The sequence below is a fragment of the Tympanuchus pallidicinctus genome, unplaced genomic scaffold (genome assembly GCF_026119805.1).
Source record: "Tympanuchus pallidicinctus isolate F22 unplaced genomic scaffold, pur_lepc_1.0 scaffold76, whole genome shotgun sequence".
Classification (NCBI taxonomy): domain Eukaryota; kingdom Metazoa; phylum Chordata; class Aves; order Galliformes; family Phasianidae; genus Tympanuchus; species Tympanuchus pallidicinctus.
In genome coordinates this window covers 118,022-136,715 of record NW_026294798.1, presented here as the reverse complement: position 1 = coordinate 136,715, position 18,694 = coordinate 118,022, and the positions used below count along the sequence as shown (strand labels likewise).

General features: G+C 67.8%; 3 protein-coding genes across 9 annotated transcripts; all 3 read left to right on the top strand.

Annotated features, from left to right (window-relative positions):
• The first annotated feature begins 1,729 nt into the window (after nt 1–1,729).
• CPXM1 (carboxypeptidase X, M14 family member 1) lies at nt 1,730–9,526 on the top strand. Its single transcript, XM_052667206.1, has 14 exons — nt 1,730–2,144; nt 3,310–3,420; nt 3,846–3,955; nt 4,822–4,961; nt 5,032–5,116; nt 5,805–5,955; nt 6,032–6,120; nt 6,197–6,320; nt 6,398–6,594; nt 6,665–6,844; nt 8,222–8,519; nt 8,588–8,727; nt 9,004–9,106; nt 9,285–9,526. The coding sequence occupies exons 1-14, from the start codon at nt 1,757–1,759 to the stop codon at nt 9,518–9,520; spliced, it is 2,352 nt and encodes a 783-aa protein (XP_052523166.1). The 5' UTR covers nt 1,730–1,756; the 3' UTR covers nt 9,521–9,526.
• Nucleotides 9,527–9,729: 203 nt separating this feature from the next.
• LOC128072966 (probable N-acetyltransferase camello) lies at nt 9,730–11,678 on the top strand. The gene is made up of 2 exons (XM_052667226.1): nt 9,730–9,840; nt 10,452–11,678. The coding sequence occupies exon 2, from the start codon at nt 10,463–10,465 to the stop codon at nt 11,117–11,119; it is 657 nt and encodes a 218-aa protein (XP_052523186.1). The 5' UTR covers nt 9,730–9,840; nt 10,452–10,462; the 3' UTR covers nt 11,120–11,678.
• Nucleotides 11,679–11,796: 118 nt separating this feature from the next.
• LOC128072965 (putative N-acetyltransferase 8B) lies at nt 11,797–18,173 on the top strand. Of its 7 annotated transcripts, none has more exons than XM_052667221.1 (2): nt 11,797–11,936; nt 17,441–18,173. In XM_052667221.1, the coding sequence occupies exon 2, from the start codon at nt 17,453–17,455 to the stop codon at nt 18,122–18,124; it is 672 nt and encodes a 223-aa protein (XP_052523181.1). In that variant the 5' UTR covers nt 11,797–11,936; nt 17,441–17,452; the 3' UTR covers nt 18,125–18,173. The 7 variants fall into 7 exon arrangements, with proteins under 7 accessions (XP_052523181.1, XP_052523182.1, XP_052523180.1 ...); XM_052667222.1 differs by lacking the exon at nt 11,797–11,936 and adding an exon at nt 12,000–12,120; XM_052667220.1 differs by lacking the exon at nt 11,797–11,936 and adding an exon at nt 13,764–14,213.
• Nucleotides 18,174–18,694: the final 521 nt, after the last annotated feature.

Here is an 18,694-nt window from a genome sequence, read left to right as displayed (position 1 = left end):
GCAGCTGTTCAGCCCCTCCCCGCTCTCACAGCACACAACTTCCCCTGACACCCAACCCCAAGCTGCCCTCCCTCAGCTCCCAGCCGTTTCCCCTCGTCCTGCTGCCATCTCCCCTCGCACACAGCTGCCTCCCCTCCTGGCTGCAGGCTCCCTTCAGGCACTGCAGGCTGCACTTTGCTCACCCCGCAGCTTCTCCTCTCCGTGCTGAACGAGCCCAGCTCCCTCAGCCTGCCTTTGTGATCGATGCTGCAGCCCCTGCTCATCTCTGTGCCTCCTCTGGTTCCTCTCCAGCAGCTCTCCTGGCCACCAAAGGGTGCTGTTGGCCACGAGGCCAGCATGAGCCCAGCCCTGCCTCCCCCCTCGGCCCAGCCCAGCTGCTGGAGGCTGCTGTAACAGTCCTAATAAACCACAAGAGAAGGTCAGGCCCAGGAATGGCCTTTAGGGGTGGAAAATGAGGTCATGGGCAGATGGCAGCAGCGCAGCAGTGGCTCCTCAGAGGATCGTGCGTGGGGGCAGCACGGGGCTTTGGGGGGGGGGGGGAGCTGAGTTGGGGCAAAGGAAAACAAATGGGGCTGCAGCGAGGCGTTGCAGCAACGCTCAGCTCCCCGCACGCACCGAGGGCTGGGGAAGGGTTGTGGGGAGCCCTGGGTATCCTCTCACTCCCCCAGACCCACTTGAGGGCACAGGTAGGGGCAGTTTGTGTGCAGGCACCCAGCTCGGCGCTCAGCACTTGGGCTCTGCCCCACGTAGCGCCCAATTCCCCCAGGTCCCCCTCTGCCGTGGCTCTGGGCTCCCCTGGGCACCGTGGTGCCTGGTTCTCTGCCCCGTGGGTTTGTGCCACGGCACACGGGGGTGGCAGCAGGGGATGCAGCCACAGCACGGCGCGTCCACAGCCCCCTGGGTGCGGTGGCCACCAATAAGGGGGGCACAGCGGCGCCCCCACGCTCCAGGGCACAACGTGGGGAGGGTCCCCCGCGCGTCCCCCGGCACCCCTCGCTGCCAGGGCCGGGTCGGGGCGGCGGGCGCTCAGGCGGAGCCGGCTGTGGGGCTCGGCTCCACGCGCGGCCTCGTGGGTGCCCGGGTTCAGCCGGCAGCACCGGTGCGGCGTGGTGAGCGGCCCGTGCTCGGCCGTGGGGTCGGGGCGGGGGGCTCGGGGTCTCCGGGTGCAGAGCTGGAGCGATCACCCCGCAGCAGGGGGACGACGGGGGAGCGGCGGAGGAACGGCAAAGCACCGACGGCGTCGATCCGGAGCGGGAAGGGTTGGCGCAGAAGTGCTGTGTAATCAGAAACAGTTGTGGAAGGGCGGAACGAAACCCCGTGGAGAAAAAGGAGCGGGGATCTGGGGCGCAGCTGGGGACGGGGCGGCCGCAGGAACGGGCATCGCGCTGCCCCGGCAGCCGCACGGAGCGGCGGGGTCCCGGGGAGGGGGGGCGGCGGGGGCTCCATCGGCTCCCCCAGCGCCGAGCGGGCAGGGACGGGAGCAGAGCGCAGGAAAAGGGGTCGCGGGGCGGGGGTCCATCGATGCGCTCCTTGTTTCCCCCCGATCCCCGCATTCCCGCATCGCTCCCCCCCTCGACCGCTGTCCGCCGAGCCTCCCTCGCCGCTCCGAGCCCCGCGCAGGGCCGAGTCCCGCAGAGCGCAGCGGGGTGGGGGGCGAGGAGGGGCGGAGGCGGGGACGGGGCGGGGGGGCCGCGAAGGGAGAGAGGGGAGGGCCGGGGCTGAGCGCTGAGCTGCGCTCCGTTCGTCCCGTCCCGCCATGCCGCCCCCTCCCCTCGCTCTGCTGCTGCTCTTCGCCGCCGCCGCCGCCCCCCCGGCGCCCCCCGGCACCGCGCTCCGACCAGAGGCCGCGGGGATGGGAGGCCCCGGAGGCTCCGCTGCGACCACCCCGAGGGGTACGGCCCCCCCGACGGCCGCCGCCACGACCCCCCTTAGGGGCTCCGCTGCGACCACCCCGAGGGGTACGGCCCCCCCGAGGGGCACAGCCGCCCCCAAGGGCTCCGCTGCGACCACCCCGAGGGGCGCAGCCCCCACAAAGGGCACCGCCACGGCCCTCCCGAAGGGCACGGCGACGACCCCCGCGAAAAGAACGGAGCAGGGGGGGCCGAGCAGCGCAGCCCCCACCCGAGGGGGGCCAGGGCCCAAAGGTAGGGGGAGCTCCGGGGGGGGGGGGGGAGGGGGGAGGAAGAGTGGGAACGCAAATGTGTGTGTGTGCGAGTGTGAGCACAGCTGGGTGTGCACAGTGTGTGCGGGGGGGGTTAATGTGTGTGTGCACGGTGTGTGAGTGTGAGCAGGTGTGCAGATGGGTGTGAGTGCAGTGTGTGCAGTGCCAAGGCTGCATTCCTCGGATGCTCTCTGCTCCGTCCTGCTGCCAGGCTGGGTGTGTGCATATGTGTGTGTGTATGTGTGCATATGTGTGTGTGTATGTGTGCATACGTGTGTGTGTGCATACGTGTGTATGTGTGTGTGCATACGTGTGTATGTGTGTGTGCATATGTGTGTATGTGTGTGTGCATATGTGTGTGTGTATGTGCACATGTGTGTGCATACGTGTGTGTGTATGTGTGTGTGCATACGTGTGTGTGTATGTGCACGTGTGTGCATATGTGTGTGTGTGTGTGCACATGTGTGTGCATGTGCATGTGTGTGTGTGTGCATACGTGTGTGTGTATGTGCACATGTGTGTGTGTGTGTGCATGTGTGTGTGTGTGCATGTGTGTGTGTGTGCATGTGTGTGTGTGCATACGTGTGTGTGTATGTGCACATGTGTGTGCATATGTGTGTGTATGTGCACATGTGTGTGCATATGTGTGTGTGTGTGCACATGTGTGTACATGTGTGTGTGTACATGTGTGTGTGTGCGTGTGTGTGTGCGTGTGTGTGTACATGTGTGTGTGTACATGTGTGTGTGTGCATATGTGTGTGTGCATGTGTATGTGTGCATGTGTGTGTGTGCATGTGTGTGTGTGCATGTGTGTGTGTGCATATGTGTGTGTGCATGTGTGTGTGTGTGCATGTGTGTGTGTGCATGTGTGTGTGTGTGCATGTGTGTGTGCATGTGTGTGTGTGCACCAGGCTGCAGTGCTGCCTTGGTTTATGGTGAGGGGTCCCAGGGTGTCCCTGCGAGCTCCAGAGCCGTGTGTGTTTCCATGGGAGCCCATCTGTGCGTGTGCACCTGGGTGCTGGGTTACCCAGGGCTGTGCATTCGTGTGGTGGGCGCTGCCTCGGCTGAGCCCCCCCCCCAGCCTGGACCCACCGTGGGGCCCTGAGAGCCTCCCGACCCCCCCCCCATCCCCATCTGTGTGCCCGCAGCCCCCGTGCCCAGAAAGAAGAAGCTGGTGAGGGTCAAAGTGGTGCGGAAGAAAGTGCTGAAGAAGAGACCCAAAGCTCCAGCCAAGAGCCCTCCTGCCCCCCAGGAGCAGCGTATGTACATGGCATGGAGGGGCGGGGGGCTGCATGGGTGCACATGTGTGTGTGTGTGTGCATGCACATGTGTGTGTGTGCACCTGTATGTGTGCACAGCCCTGCACCATGCGCACCCCCCTGTGCCGTGCACACGTGCTGAGTGCAGACGCAGCCCCTGCAGCCAGGAAGCCCAGGGGAGGGGGTGTGTGAAGCTGCAGGAGTCCTGGGGGGAGTGGGGACCCCCCAAGGGCACCACCGAAGTGATGCCATCCTGACCCCCCCCCCCCCGTGTGGGATGCATGGGTCTGCATGGCGAAGGGGTGCAGTGCTGCTGCTCCACCGCCACCCTGCATGGAAGGGATGAACGGACAGTGGGAAATGGGGTTTGCGCAGTGGGGATCACCGTGGGGTCGCTGAGCGTGCCGTGCCCCTCTGCCCCCCAGCGTGCCCCCCCCTGGGGCTGGAGTCCCTGCGGGTTCAGGACTCCCAGCTGCGCTCCTCCAGCGACAAACGCTACGGGCTGGGAGCCCACCGAGGGCGGCTCAACATCCAGGTAGGGCGTGTGTGCATGGCGTGTGCATGGCGTGTGTGCATGGCGTGTGTGCATGGCGTGTGTGCATGGCGTGTGCATGGCGTGTGTGCATGGCGTGTGCATGGCGTGTGTGCATGGCGTGTGTTTGAGGTGTGCATGGCGTGTGCATGGCGTGTGCATGGCGTGTGCATGGTGTGTGCATGGTGTGTGCATGGCGTGTGTGCATGGCGTGTGCATGGCGTGTGTGCATGGCGTGTGTGCATGGTGTGTGCATGGCGTGTGCATGGCATGTGTGCATGGTGTGAGTTTGAGGTGTGCATGGTGTGTGTGCATGGCGTGTGTTTGAGGTGTGCATGGCGTGTGCATGGCGTGTGTGCATGGCATGTGTGCATGGTGTGTGCATGGTGTGTGCATGGCGTGTGTGCATGGTGTGAGTTTGAGGTGTGCATGGCGTGTGTGCATGGCGTGTGTGCATGGTGTGTGCATGGTGTGTGTTTGAGGTGTGCATGGCGTGTGTGCATGGCGTGTGTGCATGGCGTGTGCATGGCGTGTGTTTGAGGTGTGCATGGCGTGTGTGCATGGCGTGTGTGCATGGCGTGTGTGCATGGTGTGTGTGCATGGCGTGTGTTTGAGGTGTGCATGGTGTGTGTTTGAGGTGTGTTTGAGGCGTGTTTGAGGCGTGTTTGAGGTGTGTTTGAGGCGTGTTTGAGGTGTGTGCATGGCACATGTGCATCAGGTTTGTGCTGCACCCCTCCCTGCTGGGTTCGCTGTGCTCCGCATGGAGCAGGGAGCTCCACCGTGACCCCACGAGGGTCTCCCGGCCCAACCGGTCGCTGTGGAGCTGCCCCAGTCCGGACCCCTATTCTACCTGCGCCCTCCACCCGCAGTCGGGGCTCTACGACGGGGATTTCTTTGACGGCGGTTGGTGTGCGGGGCAGGAGGACGCAGGGCAGTGGCTGGAGGTGGACGCGCGACGCCTCACCAACTTCACGGGGGTCATCACGCAGGGGCTCAACTCCATCTGGACGTAAGGCACGGGGCGGGGGGCTTGGGGGGCGGGGGTCTGGGCGCTGGCGACACCATGGCCCCCCCTGCAGGTACGACTGGGTGACCTCCTACAAGGTGCAGTTCAGCAACGACACGCACACGTGGCAGCCGTGTCGCAACGGCACCGAGGAGGCGGTAGGAGCCCCGTCTTTACCCCGTCCCGCACGGCGGGGCTCGGCGGGTTAACGGCTGCGCCGGGCTCTGCTGTTGCCTTTGGCCTCCCGTCCCGCAGAGCATCCTGCAGCACTTCCCCTCCGCACAAAGGCTGCTTGTGCTGCTGCCCGCTGGGGGGGGCCGGGGGCGCGGGGGGACACGCGGAGCCGAGCGGGGCCTCGCGGCACGATGTGCTGCGCCCAGAGGTGAACAGGGCAGCGTGGGGCCCAGGGAGGCGCGTGGGAGCCGTGCGGGTGGGCGGCTGCAGGTGGGTCCTTCCACAACCACGGTGGGAGGAACAGAGGCTGACGGCGGGGCCGGGGCCCCTGGGTCACGGCTGTGCCAGGAGTCGGGGTGAGGCCCCATTGCCAGGAGCGGTTTGGGGTCCCCGTGCTCATCCCTTGGGGGTCCCTGTGCTGCAGGGGGGCACGCAGCAGTGTGATACCCCAGCCCCACGGTTCTGCCCCACTCGGGTCCCTCCGTGCCGGGCTCAGCTCGCTGCCACGTGTCCGCTCCTCATTAGGGGCTGGAAAGGGGCCAGGGGAGGACGGGGCCACGCAGCGCAGAGCCCGTAACCCTTTGGTCCCCATTGGCGGCTCTGGCCCCATCCCCACATCCCAGCACATCCCGGTGCCGCGCTCACACGGGGGTTGGGATCCCCCCCCCCCAGGTGTTCCCAGCCAACAAGGACCCTGAGACGCCGGTGCTGAACGCGCTGCCGTGCCCGGCGGTGGCACGGTACATCCGCATCAACCCCCAGAGCTGGTTCGAGAACGGCACCGTGTGCCTGCGGGCCGAAGTGCTGGGCTGTGCCATGCCAGGTGGGAGCGGGCCCAGCTCATGGGGCGGGGGGCTGCTCCAGGCACCCCTCACCCTGCCCGTATCCTCGCCCCGCAGACCCCAACAACATCTACCAGTGGCCCAACGAACCCGCGCCCACCGACAAGCTGGATTTCCGACACCACAACTACAAGGAGATGAGGAAGGTGAGTTGGTATCCCCCCCCCCCAGCTGCCCCCCCCGAGCTGCCCCCAGACCCCAGCGCGAGCGTCTTCCCTGCAGCTGATGAAGAGGGTGAACGAGGAGTGCCCCAACATCACCCGCATCTACAGCATCGGGAAGAGCTACCTGGGCCTCAAGATGTACGTCATGGAGATCTCCGACAACCCGGGGCGGCACGAAGTGGGTACGTCTGTGGGGTGGGATGTGGGGCCGGCGGGGGGGGGGGTCGGGACCCAGAGCCGATAGGGGCCGTACCCACAGGCGAGCCCGAGTTCCGCTACGTGGCTGGGATGCACGGCAATGAGGTGCTGGGCCGGGAGCTGCTGCTCAACCTGATGGAGTACCTGTGCCGCGAGTTCCGGCGCGGCAATCCCCGCGTGGTGCAGCTGGTCACCGGCACTCGCATCCACCTCCTGCCCTCCATGAACCCCGACGGCTACGAGACCGCCTACCGCCTGGTAGGGGCCCCAAACCCAACCCCCAGGCGCTCATCCCGCTGCCCCCCGGCTGACCCCGCGCGCCCCATAGGGCTCGGAGCTGTCGGGTTGGGCCATGGGCCGCTGGACCTATGAGGGCATCGACCTCAACCACAACTTCGCCGACCTCAACACGGCGCTGTGGGACGCTGAGGACAACGACCTGGTGCCCCACCAGTTCCCCAACCACTACATCCCCATCCCTGAGTACTACACCTTCGCCAACGCCACGGTGAGGGCACGGCACTGCGGGGTGCGGGGATGCTGTGAGGGTCCTGGGGGTGTCCCCACGATGCGGTGTCACCACTGGAGTCCCCCGGGGCACAGGGGTGAGTTGGGGGTCCCAGCTGTGCCCCCATGATGCAGCGTTAGCACAGGCGGCCCCTGGAGGACAGGGTTGGATTGGGGGTCCCAGCTGTGCCCCCACGATGCAGCGTTAGCACAGGCGGCCCCTGGAGGACAGGGTTGGATTGGGGGTCCCAGCTGTGCCCCAATGATGCGGCGTCACACAGGTGACCCCTGGGGGCACAGGGCTGAAGTGGGAGGTCTCAGCTGTGACTCAATGACACAGAGTCACCATAGGTGACCCCCGGGGCACAGGGCTGGGCTGGGGGTCCCAGCTGTGCCCCAACGATGCAGCGTTAGCACAGGTGGCCCCTGGAGCACAGAGTTGGATTGGGGGTCCCAGCTGTGCCCCAATGATGCGGCGTCACACAGGTGACCCCTGGGGGCACAGGGCTGAAGTGGGGGGGCTCAGCTGTGACTCGATGACACACTGTCACCATAGGTGATGCCTGGGGCACAGCGCTGGGCTGGGGGTCCAGCAGTGCCTCTATGATGCAGTGTCACCACAAGCAGCTCCCGGGGGCACAGGGCTGGATTGGGGGTCCCAGCTGTGCCCCAATGATGCAGCGTCACACAGGTGACCCCTGGGGGCACAGGGCTGAAGTGGGAGGTCTCAGCTGTGACTTGATGACACGGTGTCACCATAGGTGACCCCCAGGGCACAGGGCTGGGTTGGGGGTCCCAGCTGTGCCCCCATGATGCAGCGTTAGCACAGGTGGCCCCTGGAGGACAGGGTTGGATTGGGGGTCCCAGCTGTGCCCCAATGATGCAGCGTCACACAGGTGACCCCTGGGGGCACAGGGCTGAAGTGGGACGTCTCAGCTGTGACTCAATGACACAGAGTCACCATAGGTGACCCCCGGGGCACAGGGCTGGGTTGAGGGTCCCAGCTGTGCTCCAATGATGTAGCATCACACAGGTGACCCCTGGGGGCACAGGGCTGAGGTGGGGGGGGTCTCAGCTGTGACTCAGTGACATGGTGTCACCATAGGTGACCCCCGGGGCACAGGGCTGGGCTGGGGGTCCCAGCTGTGCCCCAACGATGCAGCGTTAGCACAGGTGGCCCCTGGAGGACAGGGTTGGATTGGGGGTCCCAGCTGTGCCCTAATGATGCAGCATTACTGCAAGTGGCTCCTGGGGCACAGGGCTGAAGTGGGAGGTCTCAGCTGTGACTCAATGACACAGAGTCACCATAGGTGACCCCCGGGGCACAGCGCTGGGTTGGGGGTCCCGGCTGTGCCCCAACGATGCGATGTCACTACAGGTGGCCCCAGAGACGCGGGCGGTGATCGACTGGATGCAGCGCTACCCCTTCGTGCTGAGCGCCAACCTGCACGGCGGGGAGCTGGTGGTCACCTACCCCTTTGACATGACCCGCACCTACTGGAAGGCTCAGGAATTGACCCCCACGGCGGACGACGGCGTGTTCCGCTGGTTGGCCACCGTCTACGCCACCTCCAACCTGGCCATGGCCAGCGAGGAGCGCCGCCTCTGCCACTACGACGACTTCATGCGCTCCGGCAACATCATCAACGGGGCCAACTGGCACACGGTGCCCGGCAGTGAGTGTGAGGCCGGGGGGGGTCCCGCAGCCCCCCGCCCCCCCTGATGCACCGCCACCCTCCCTTAGGTATGAATGACTTCAGCTACCTGCACACCAACTGCTTTGAGATCACGGTGGAGCTCTCGTGCGACAAATTCCCCCACGTCTCCGAGCTGCCGACCGAGTGGGAGAACAACCGCGAGTCGCTGCTGCTCTACATGGAGCAGGTGGGGGCTGCAGGGGATGGCCGGGGGTCCACCGGTATCCTGTGGGCTTTGCAGCACCTTCCCTGCTCCCTGCTTGGGGCTGTGGCAGGCGTGTGCTGGAGGTGTGTGTGCTCAGAGGGTTGGTGTGTGCCGGTGTGCCATGGGGCCGTGCGTGGTGCCAGGCCATGCTCCAGGGCTTGCCTTGGGTCCAAACAGCCCTGGTGCAGCTGAGGGTGCCCCACACGGGTGCTGTGCAGTGTGAGGTGCCCCCCCGACCCCCGGCCCTCTGGTTCCCAGGTGCACCGTGGCATTAAGGGGGTGGTTCGGGATGAAGAGACGGGTGAGGGCATCGCCAACGCCATCATCTCTGTGGATGGCATCAACCACGATGTGCGGACAGGTACAGCAGGACGGAGATGGGGAGGGGGGCAGGGACAGGGATGGGGGATGGGATGGGATAAATGGGATAGATGGGATCAAAGGAGTAGGGACGGAGGGGATGGGGTAAATGGGATGGGATAAATGGGATGGAGATGGAGGTAGGACGTCACCAGCGGGAACCTGCCATCCCCCCACAGCTGTGGATGGGGATTACTGGCGGCTGCTGAACCCCGGCGAGTACGAGGTGACGGCGCGGGCCGAGGGCTACGAGGCGGCTACACGGCCGTGCCGCGTCTCCTTCGAGAACGTTCCCACGCCCTGCAGCTTCCGCCTGGCGCGGCGGCGTTTGCGGGGCCGGGGCCCGCCGGACCTCCAGCTGCGGCTGCACCGCCACCGCCTGCGCCGCCTGCGCGCCCAGCGCCGCGCGCCCTGAGCCGCCCGCAGCGGGCATCGAACCCGCGGCCCCGCGCTCCCTCGGGCCCCGCCCCTCCGCGCGACACGCCTCCCATTGGCCCCGCCCTCTCCCTGATGGCCAACGGCGGCTCTGACCGCGCGGGCCCCGCCCCTCCCCCTGTCCTCCCATTCATTCCCCGCTCACGTGACCCGCGTGCCCGCCTCCCTCGCTCCCCCGCTCGGCGCCCGTTGGCTGTTGGCGGAGGAGGGGCGTGACCGCCGGCAGAGCGGCGGCCAATGGGCAGCGGGCGCCGCAGCGCCGGGCTGGCGATGGTGGAGGACGGAGGGCGCGGCGAGGCGGTGAGCGGGGGGGGATCGGGGGCACGCGGGGGCGTGGGGTCCGCACGTGGGTGGGAGTGCGGGGGGGGGGGGGGGCAGGGCTCGGGGTGCCCAGGGCCGGACCGTGGGCGCCGGGAGGTGTGGGGGGCACTGAGGGGTCGGGGCTCCTCAGGGCGCGGGGGCTGCGTGGAGCGTGGGGGGCGGTTGGGGTGAGTGGGGCACAGGGGGCTCCATAGGGGCACGGTGGGGGCTCTGCGGGGTTGTGGGGCTCCGTGGGGCACAGGGGGCTCCATGGGGTTTAGTAGGGCATGGGGACTCCAGAGGGGGAGTGGAGAGGCTCCGTAGCGTGGGGGGTTCCATAAGGTGAGAGGCTCCGTAGGTCGTGGGGGCTTTCTGGGTGTGTAGGGGGCATGAGGAGCTCTATGGGGCACGGGGGCTGTATGGGTCATGGGGGCTTTGTGGGGCACGAGGGTCTCCATGGGACACGGGGGCTCCTTGGGCTGGGCAGTGCTGGCACTCCTCCCAGCCCACAGTACAGCCGTGCCCTCGCCCCACGGTCACTCAGCATCCGCCCTGCCGCACACCACGGGATGGGGGGACGGTGGGGGGGGGTCTGACGTCTCCCGCCGCAGGGCAGCGCAGCATGGCGGGGTTCCGGATCCGGCCGTACCGCGACGAGGACTACGAGGCTGCGCGGGAGGTTTTCGCCACCGCCATGAGCGAATACGCGCCGGCGCTGTGCCTGCACGTCCTGCGGCAGCCCTGGGTGCTGCTGGTGCTGGGCTGCGTCTTCTGCCTGCTGCTGGCCAGCGCCCGCTCCCTGCTGCTGCCCGTGCTGGCGCTGACGCTGCTGCTGGCGCTGGGCCGCCAGGCGTTGGGCCGCGCGTGGCGCGCCTACATCGAGCGCTGCCTGGCGGCCGACCTGAGCGACATCCGCGGCGCCTACATGGACGAACCCGGCGCCCGCTTCTGGGTGGCGGAGGCGGACGGCCGCGTGGTCGGCACGGTGGGCGTCCGGCCGGCGGGGGAGGCCGGGCTGCTGGCGCTGAAGCGGATGGCGGTGCGCAAGGATCACCGCGGCCGGGGCGTCGCGACGGCGCTGGGACGAGCGGCGTTGGGCTTCGCGCGGCAGCAGCGCGGCTGCAGGGCCGTGGTGCTCAACACCATCATGCTGCAGCACGAGGCGAGAGCCCTCTGCGAACGCCTGGGGTTCCGCCGGCAGAGCCGCTACGTCCTGCCCACCGCCTACGGCCGCCTGGCCAACTGCACCGTCACCACCTACCGCTACGAGCTGCCCTGAGCGGCTGCCGGTGCGGCGCCGTGGCGAGGAGGGAGCTCCGTGCCCAAAACGCGCCGGTGGTGCTTCGCGGCGATGCGGGGACGGCCGTGCCGTGCGGCTGACGCTGCCCCGATCCCGCGAGGCTGAGCCGTGCTGGTGACGCCCTTGGGGACGCGGGGATCCCTGTGCCGTGAGGATGAGCCGTGTGGACGGAGCCCGGCAGGAATCCCCGTCCCGTTTGGCTGAGCCATACGAACTGCCCATGGGATCCTCAAGCCGTGTGGACGGTGCCCCGTGATCCTCACTGTGCACGGCTGAGTCACGCTGGCTGGCAATGCCCCGTGGGGGCGCGGGGACCCTCGTGGTGCCAGGCTGGGGCCGTGCCCCCCTCCCCACCCCCAGCTCCTCGCTGCTCCTCAGCTCAGGGGGGGCCTCAGCCTCCCTGGGGAACCACGACACCACCACGCCCCCCAGCTGAGCGGGGACCCAAACAGGGACCCCCGGCCGTGTCCCCTCGACGTGTAGATTCGCGCCTGCCCCCCTTAACGCTGCAGTAATTAAAGAGCATCGGAGCGCTGCCCGCGGGATCACAGTGTGTGCCTACCAACCCCCCCTCCCCCCCCCCGACTCCCAACCCCAGCTCCACTGGCAGTGACGGCCTTTGCTCGTCGGTTTAAAGGTGCGGAGCCGTTACGCACGGTGGCTCCGCAGCGCAGCACTCCCGCAGCTGGGCAAAGCCTCCGGGGGACGGACGTGGGGTGGGGGGCTCGCAGCTCCCCGTGCGTTGAATTCCCCCCGCCGCCGAGCATCGCTCGCCACTGCCCGGCCCTGCGCACCGGTAAGGGAAGCGGAGGGGTTCGGGATCCGGCGTCGGAGCGGCTGCTGGAGGGGGGAAGGGAAAGGAGAGCGGGGGGGCGGTGCGGGACGGCGCTCGGGCTGCGCGGAGCCACGCACACGCCGTGCGGGGCGCACCGGGGGGCGGCCGAGCTGAGGGAAGCCCGGGTCCGTCTGCGGGGTCTCCGGTAGGGCAGCGCTGGGCCCCGGCGGGACCCCGGAGCTGCGGCATCCCCGGGCTCGGCCCCGTCCGCGGCTCCCGACCTCGGCACGGGCTCTGAACGCCGGGCGCTGAAGCGGCTCGGCCCCCCCGCGAGCGCGGGCACAAAGCCCGGCAGTTCCTCGTTGCTTGCAGCGCGTGCTGCCTCTCCCGTGCCCCTTTGCCCCCGCTGCAATCCTTCGGTGCCCGCTTCCCTCCCCGTGCCCCTTTGCCCCCGCCGTCACCGCCGGCTCCTGTCTGGGCAGCGCTGCTTCCCCCCTCGTCCCACACTGCAGGTGCACTTTGGGCACCTCAGGCCCTGCTGCCTCCTCCTGTGTCCCGACCAGGGGATGGCAGGGGGAGCTTCTCCAGAGCCCCCCCGGAAGGGAGACCTGCAGCCCCCTGCCCGCTGCTCCTCCTTCCTGCCCAGGGACCCCCTGGAACGGCTGCAGCTCCAGCCCTGAGCTCGGGCTGCTCCAAGTGCTCAGGGTGAGGAAATAGAGCGAGGGGCCGGCAGGATGGGGTCCAGGATGGCCGTTCCAGAGAGCCATGCTGGTGCTGCTCTGGGAAGAAGGCAATGCTGAGGCCATCTGGAGCCAGGTCTGTTGTGACAGAACGAGGGGAAGTGGTTTTGAACTAAGAGAGCACAGATTTCAGTGGGATAAAAGGGAAAAGTTCCTTACACTGAGGATGGTGAGACACCGGCACAGGCTGCCCAGGGAGGTGGGGGTCCACCATCCATGGTGACATTCAGGTCGGGACCGTGAGACAATTTGGAGATGAGGATGTGGTGGGGGACGTGTGTCGTGGCTGTGCCCATGTGTGGCTTCGTGCCTCCCTGTGGCTCATGCCCACGCCGTGAGCTCAGCCCAGCACGGCTCCTCCGTAGCCTGGAATGGGGTCACGGCACTGCAGCCGCACACTGTCGGTGCTGGGGGGCTTTTGGGGCCTGTCAGACCTCTTGCTGTGCCCCCACCAGCAGTGCTGTGCTGTGTCAGCGCAGTGTGGGCAGGGGAAGGCGGTTGGTGTGCGGGGCAGGAGGACGTGGGGCAGTGGCTGGAGGTGGATGAACCTCACCGACATCCTCGGGGTCATCAGGCAGGGGCTGCGCCCCATCTGGATGCAGGGCAGTGGGTGCAGAGGGAGTCAGGCAGATTTGCAAAGGCACCGTTGGATTGCAGGACGAGGTGCTGGGCCGTGACCCACGGGATCCTCATCCCATGTGGCTGAGCTGTGTGCACGGTGTCCCACGGGGATCCGCATCCCGTTTGGATGAGCTGTGCTGGTGAACCCCATGGGGACACGGAGACCCTTGTGCCATGAGGCTGAGCTGTGTGGACCGAGACCCACGGGGATCCTCATCCCATGTGGGTGAGCCATACGGACGTCCCATGGCACCCTCGTCCCATGTAGCTGAGCCATGTGGGCGATGCCCCATGAGGACCCTCATACCACATGGCTGAGCCTCGCTGGTGACACCCTATGGGGACACGGGGACCCTTGTGCTGCGTGGTGCCAGGCTGGGGATGTGCCCCCAGCCCCAGCCCCGCTGCTTCTCAGCACCAGGGGGGGCTCAGCCTCCCTGGGGAGCCTCAAAAACCCAACACCCCCCAGCTGAGCTGGGACCCACACAGGGACCCGGGCCGTGTCCCCTCGCTGAGCTGGGGTCGGATTCGTGCCTGCCCCCCTTAACGCTGCGATAATCAAAGAACATCGGAGCGCTGCCCGCGGGGTCAGTGTCTGCTTACCCACCTCCCCACCCCGCCTTCCCCGCTGCTCCTTCGGCAGTGACGGCCTTTGCTCGTCGGTTTAAAGGTGCTGAGCCCTGTTACGCACGGCGGCCCCGCAGCGCAGCACTCCCGCAGCTGGGCAAAGCCTCCGGGGGGCGGACGTGGGGTGCGGGGCTCGCAGCTCCCCGTGGGCCGAACTCCCCCCGCCGCCCGAGCATCGCTCGCCGCGCTGCGCTCGACCCCGGTCCCCACGGGGGCGCTGCGGGATCCCGGCTGCTCGCGGGGCTGCGGGCCCGGCTCCGTGCTGGGGGACCGCCGCTGCCCGCCCGCCGCTGCCCGGCCCTGCGCACCGGTAAGGACCGCGCCGCCGCTCTCGGCAAGAAGGGAGCGGGACGGAGCGTGCGGGATCCGGCGTCGGAGCGGCTGCAGGAGGGGGGAAGGGAAAGGAGAGCGGGGGGGCGGTGCGGGACGGCGCTCGGGCTGCGCGGAGCCACGCACACGCCGTGCGGGGCGCACCGGGGGGCGGCCGAGCTGAGGGAAGCCCGGGTCCGTCTGCGGGGTCTCCGGTAGGGCAGCGCTGGGCCCCGGGGCTGCGGCATCCCCGGGCTCGGCCCCGTCCGCGGCTCCCGACCTCGGCACGGGCTCTGAACGCCGGGCGCTGAAGCGGCTCGGCCCCCCCGCGAGCGCGGGCACAAAGCCCAGCAGTTCCTCGTTGCTTGCAGCGCGTGCTGCCTCTCCCGTGCCCCTTTGCCCCCGCTGCAATCCTTCGGTGCCCGCTTCCCTCCCCGTGCCCCTTTGCCCCCGCCGTCACCGCCGGCTCCTGTCTGGGCAGCGCTGCTTCCCCCCTCGTCCCACACTGCAGGTGCACTTTGGGCACCTCGGGCCCTGCTGCCTCCTCCTGTGTCCCGACCAGGGGATGGCAGGGGGAGCTTCTCCAGAGCCCCCCCGGAAGGGAGACCTGCAGCCCCCTGCCCGCTGCTCCTCCTTCCTGCCCAGGGACCCCCTGGAACGGCTGCAGCTCCAGCCCTGAGCTCGGGCTGCTCCAAGTGCATGGGGTGAGGAAATAGAGCGAGGGGCCGGCAGGATGGGGTCCAGGATGGCCGTTCCAGAGAGCCATGCTGGTGCTGCTCTGGGAAGAAGGCAATGCTGAGGCCATCTGGAGCCAGGACTGTTGTGACAGAACGAGGGGAAGTGGTTTTGAACTAAGAGAGCACAGATTTCAATGGGATAAAAGGGAAAAGTTCCTTACACTGAGGATGGTGAGACACCGGCACAGGCTGCCCAGGGAGGTGGGGGTCCACCATCCATGGTGACATTCAGGTCGGGACCACGAGACAATTTGCAGATGAGGATGTGGTGGGGGACGTGTGTGGTGGCTGTGCCCATGTGTGGCTTCGTGCCTCCCTGTGGCTCATGCCCACGCTGTGAGCTCAGCCCAGCACGGCTCCTCCGTAGCCTGGAATGGGGTCACGGCACTGCAGCCGCACACTGTCGGTGCTGGGGGGCTTTTGGGGGCCTGTCAGACCTCTTGCTGTGCCCCCACCAGCAGTGCTGTGCTGTGTCAGCGCAGTGTGGGCAGGGGAAGGCGGTTGGTGTGCGGGGCAGGAGGACGTGGGGCAGTGGCTGGAGGTGGATGAACCTCACCGACATCCTCAGGGTCATCAGGCAGGGGCTGCGCCCCATCTGGATGCAGGGCAGTGGGTGCAGAGGGAGTCAGGCAGGTTTGCAAAGGCACCGTTGGATTGCAGGACGAGGTGCTGGGCCGTGACCCACGGGATCCTCATCCCATGTGGCTGAGCTGTGTGCACGGTGTCCCACGGGGATCCGCATCCCGTTTGGATGAGCTGTGCTGGTGAACCCCACGGGGACACGGGGACCCCTGTGCCATGAGGCTGAGCTGTGCGGACCGAGACCCACGGGGATCCTCATCCCATGTGGGTGAGCCATACGGACGTCCCATGGCAGCCTCGTTCCATGTAGCTGAGCCATGTGGGCGATGCCCCATGAGGACCCTCATACCACACGGCTGAGCCTCGCTGGTGACACCCTATGGGGACACGGGGACCCTTGTGCTGCGTGGTGCCAGGCTGGGGATGTGCCCCCAGCCCCAGCCCCGCTGCTTCTCAGCACCAGGGGGGGCTCAGCCTCCCTGGGGAGCCTCAAAAACCCAACACCCCCCAGCTGAGCTGGGACCCACACAGGGACCCGGGCCGTGTCCCCTCGCTGAGCTGGGGTCGGATTCGTGCCTGCCCCCCTTAACGCTGCGATAATCAAAGAACATCGGAGCGCTGCCCGCGGGGTCAGTGTCTGCTTACCCACCTCCCCACCCCGCCTTCCCCGCTGCTCCTTCGGCAGTGACGGCCTTTGCTCGTCGGTTTAAAGGTGCTGAGCCCTGTTACGCACGGCGGCCCCGCAGCGCAGCACTCCCGCAGCTGGGCAAAGCCTCCGGGGGACGGACGTGGGGTGCGGGGCTCGCAGCTCCCCGTGGGCCGAACTCCCCCCGCCGCCCGAGCATCGCTCGCCGCGCTGCGCTCGACCCCGGTCCCCACGGGGGCGCTGCGGGATCCCGGCTGCTCGCGGGGCTGCGGGCCCGGCTCGGTGCTGTGGGACCGCCGCTGCCCGCCCGCCGCTGCCCGGCCCTGCGCACCGGTAAGGACCGCGCCGCCGCTCTCGGCAAGAAGGGAGCGGGACGGAGCGTGCGGGATCCGGCGTCGGAGCGGCTGCTGGAAGGGGGAAGGGAAAGGAAAGCGGGGGGGCGGTGCGGGACGGCGCTCGGGCTGCGCGGAGCCACGCACACGCCGTGCGGGGCGCACCGGGGGGCGGCCGAGCTGAGGGAAGCCCGGGTCCGTCTGCGGGGTCTCCGGTAGGGCAGCGCTGGGCCCCGGGGCTGCGGCATCCCCGGGCTCGGCCCCGTCCGCGGCTCCCGACCTCGGCACGGGCTCTGAATGCCAGGCGCTGAAGCGGCTCGGCCCCCCCGCGAGCGCGGGCACAAAGCCCAGCAGTTCCTCGTTGCTTGCAGCGCGTGCTGCCTCTCCCGTGCCCCTTTGCCCCCGCTGCAATCCTTCGGTGCCCGCTTCCCTCCCCGTGCCCCTTTGCCCCCGCCGTCACCGCCGGCTCCTGTCTGGGCAGCGCTGCCCCCCCTCGTCCCACACTGCAGGTGCACTTTGGGCACCTCGGGCCCTGCTGCCTCCTCCTGTGTCCCGACCAGGGGATGGCAGGGGGAGCTTCTCCAGAGCCCCCCCGGAAGGGAGACCTGCAGCCCCCTGCCCGCTGCTCCTCCTTCCTGCCCAGGGACCCCCTGGCACAGCTACAGCTGCAGCCTTGATCTCACTTGGCTGCTCCAAGTGCTCGGGGTGAGGCACAGATCGCCCAGAGAGGTGTTGGGTGCCCCATCCTTGGTGACATTCAGGTCAGGCTGGAGTGGCTCTGAGCGCCTGATGGCGCTGCGGGTGGCCCTGTTCTTTGGGAGGGGGTTGAACCATCCTTTGGCTTCTCTGAAGGTCCCTTCCAGCTCTAACCACAATGCCACTCTACGAAGGTTCCCTCCAACCCCAACCATTCTCTGCTTCTGACTTGCAGGCCCCAGTGCCCATGGCTCCGTACCGCATCCGGCTGTACCGCGACGAGGACTACGCTGCCGTGCGCTCCCTGTTTGCCCATGGCATCATCGAGCACGCGCCGGCCATCTACAGGCACATGCTGCGCTCCACGCGGGTGCAGCTGGGGCTGCTGGCCCTGTTCACGGCCGTGCGTGCCGCAGCTGGCAGCTGGCTGCTGGCACTGGCAGCCGTGGCGCTGGTGCTGGCGGCCACCTGGCCCATGATGCGTTCCTTCAGCACGTCCTACGTGCAGGAGGCGCTGATCACTGATCTGTGCGACATCGACAGCAGCTACATGCGGGCACCCGACTCCTGCTTCTGGGTGGTGGAGGCCGACGGGGCGGTGGTGGGAATGGTGGCTGTGGCCCCGCCGCAGGACCCGGCTCAGCGCGGGGAGGCCCTGGAGCTGAAGCGGATGTCGGTCAGCAAGAATCACCGCGGCCACGGCATCTCCAAGGCGCTGTGCGGGGAGGTGCTGCGCTTCGCCCAGGCGCGGGGCTACAGAGCTGTGATGCTGTACACCTCCATAGTGCAGGTGGTGGCCCAGCGGCTGTACGAGAAGCAGGGCTTCAGGAAGGTGGGTGCCAGCAGCCCCTCGCTGCTTGCCAGCCTGGTCTCCTTCCAGATCTTCCATTACCGCCTCGAGCTGCCCGGCCGCCCATAGGGCCTTCCCTGTTCCTGTAGCACTGAGAAATAAAGAGAGACTGTGGGAAGGGTGTGATGAGCGTGTTGTGGATGCCATGTGGCCGTTCCTGTGTGCAGCACCGTGCCTCCACGAGGCCCCTCACCGTGAGCTCGGCCCAGCACAGCCCTGTGCTGCTCTGTCCATCCCCAGGGCCTGCCCTGCCCAGCATGGCATCACTGCCCCATGGCTGCCCACAGTCGGTGCTTTTGGGGTCTGCTGGGCCTCACGCTGTGCCCCCACCAGCAGCGCTGTGCCGTGTCAGTGTGGAGCTGCAGGGCAGGGCCTGTGGGTGGCAGGAACACTGCTGTCCCAGAACATAGGATACCCACTGAGCTCCGTGTACAGGGGTGTGAGTGGGGACGGGGTGTGTGAGCTGGTGGTTGGGTGACACCGACTGCAGGACACGGGCTGGGGACAGCAGGGGACGGAGCCTGCGCTGGGATGGCGGCGGCGGCGGCCTTACTCAAGATGGCGGCGTTTCCCCTTCCCTCTGGTCCTGCCCTCACTCAAGATGGCGGCGTTTCCCCTTCCCTCTGGTCCTGCCCTCAC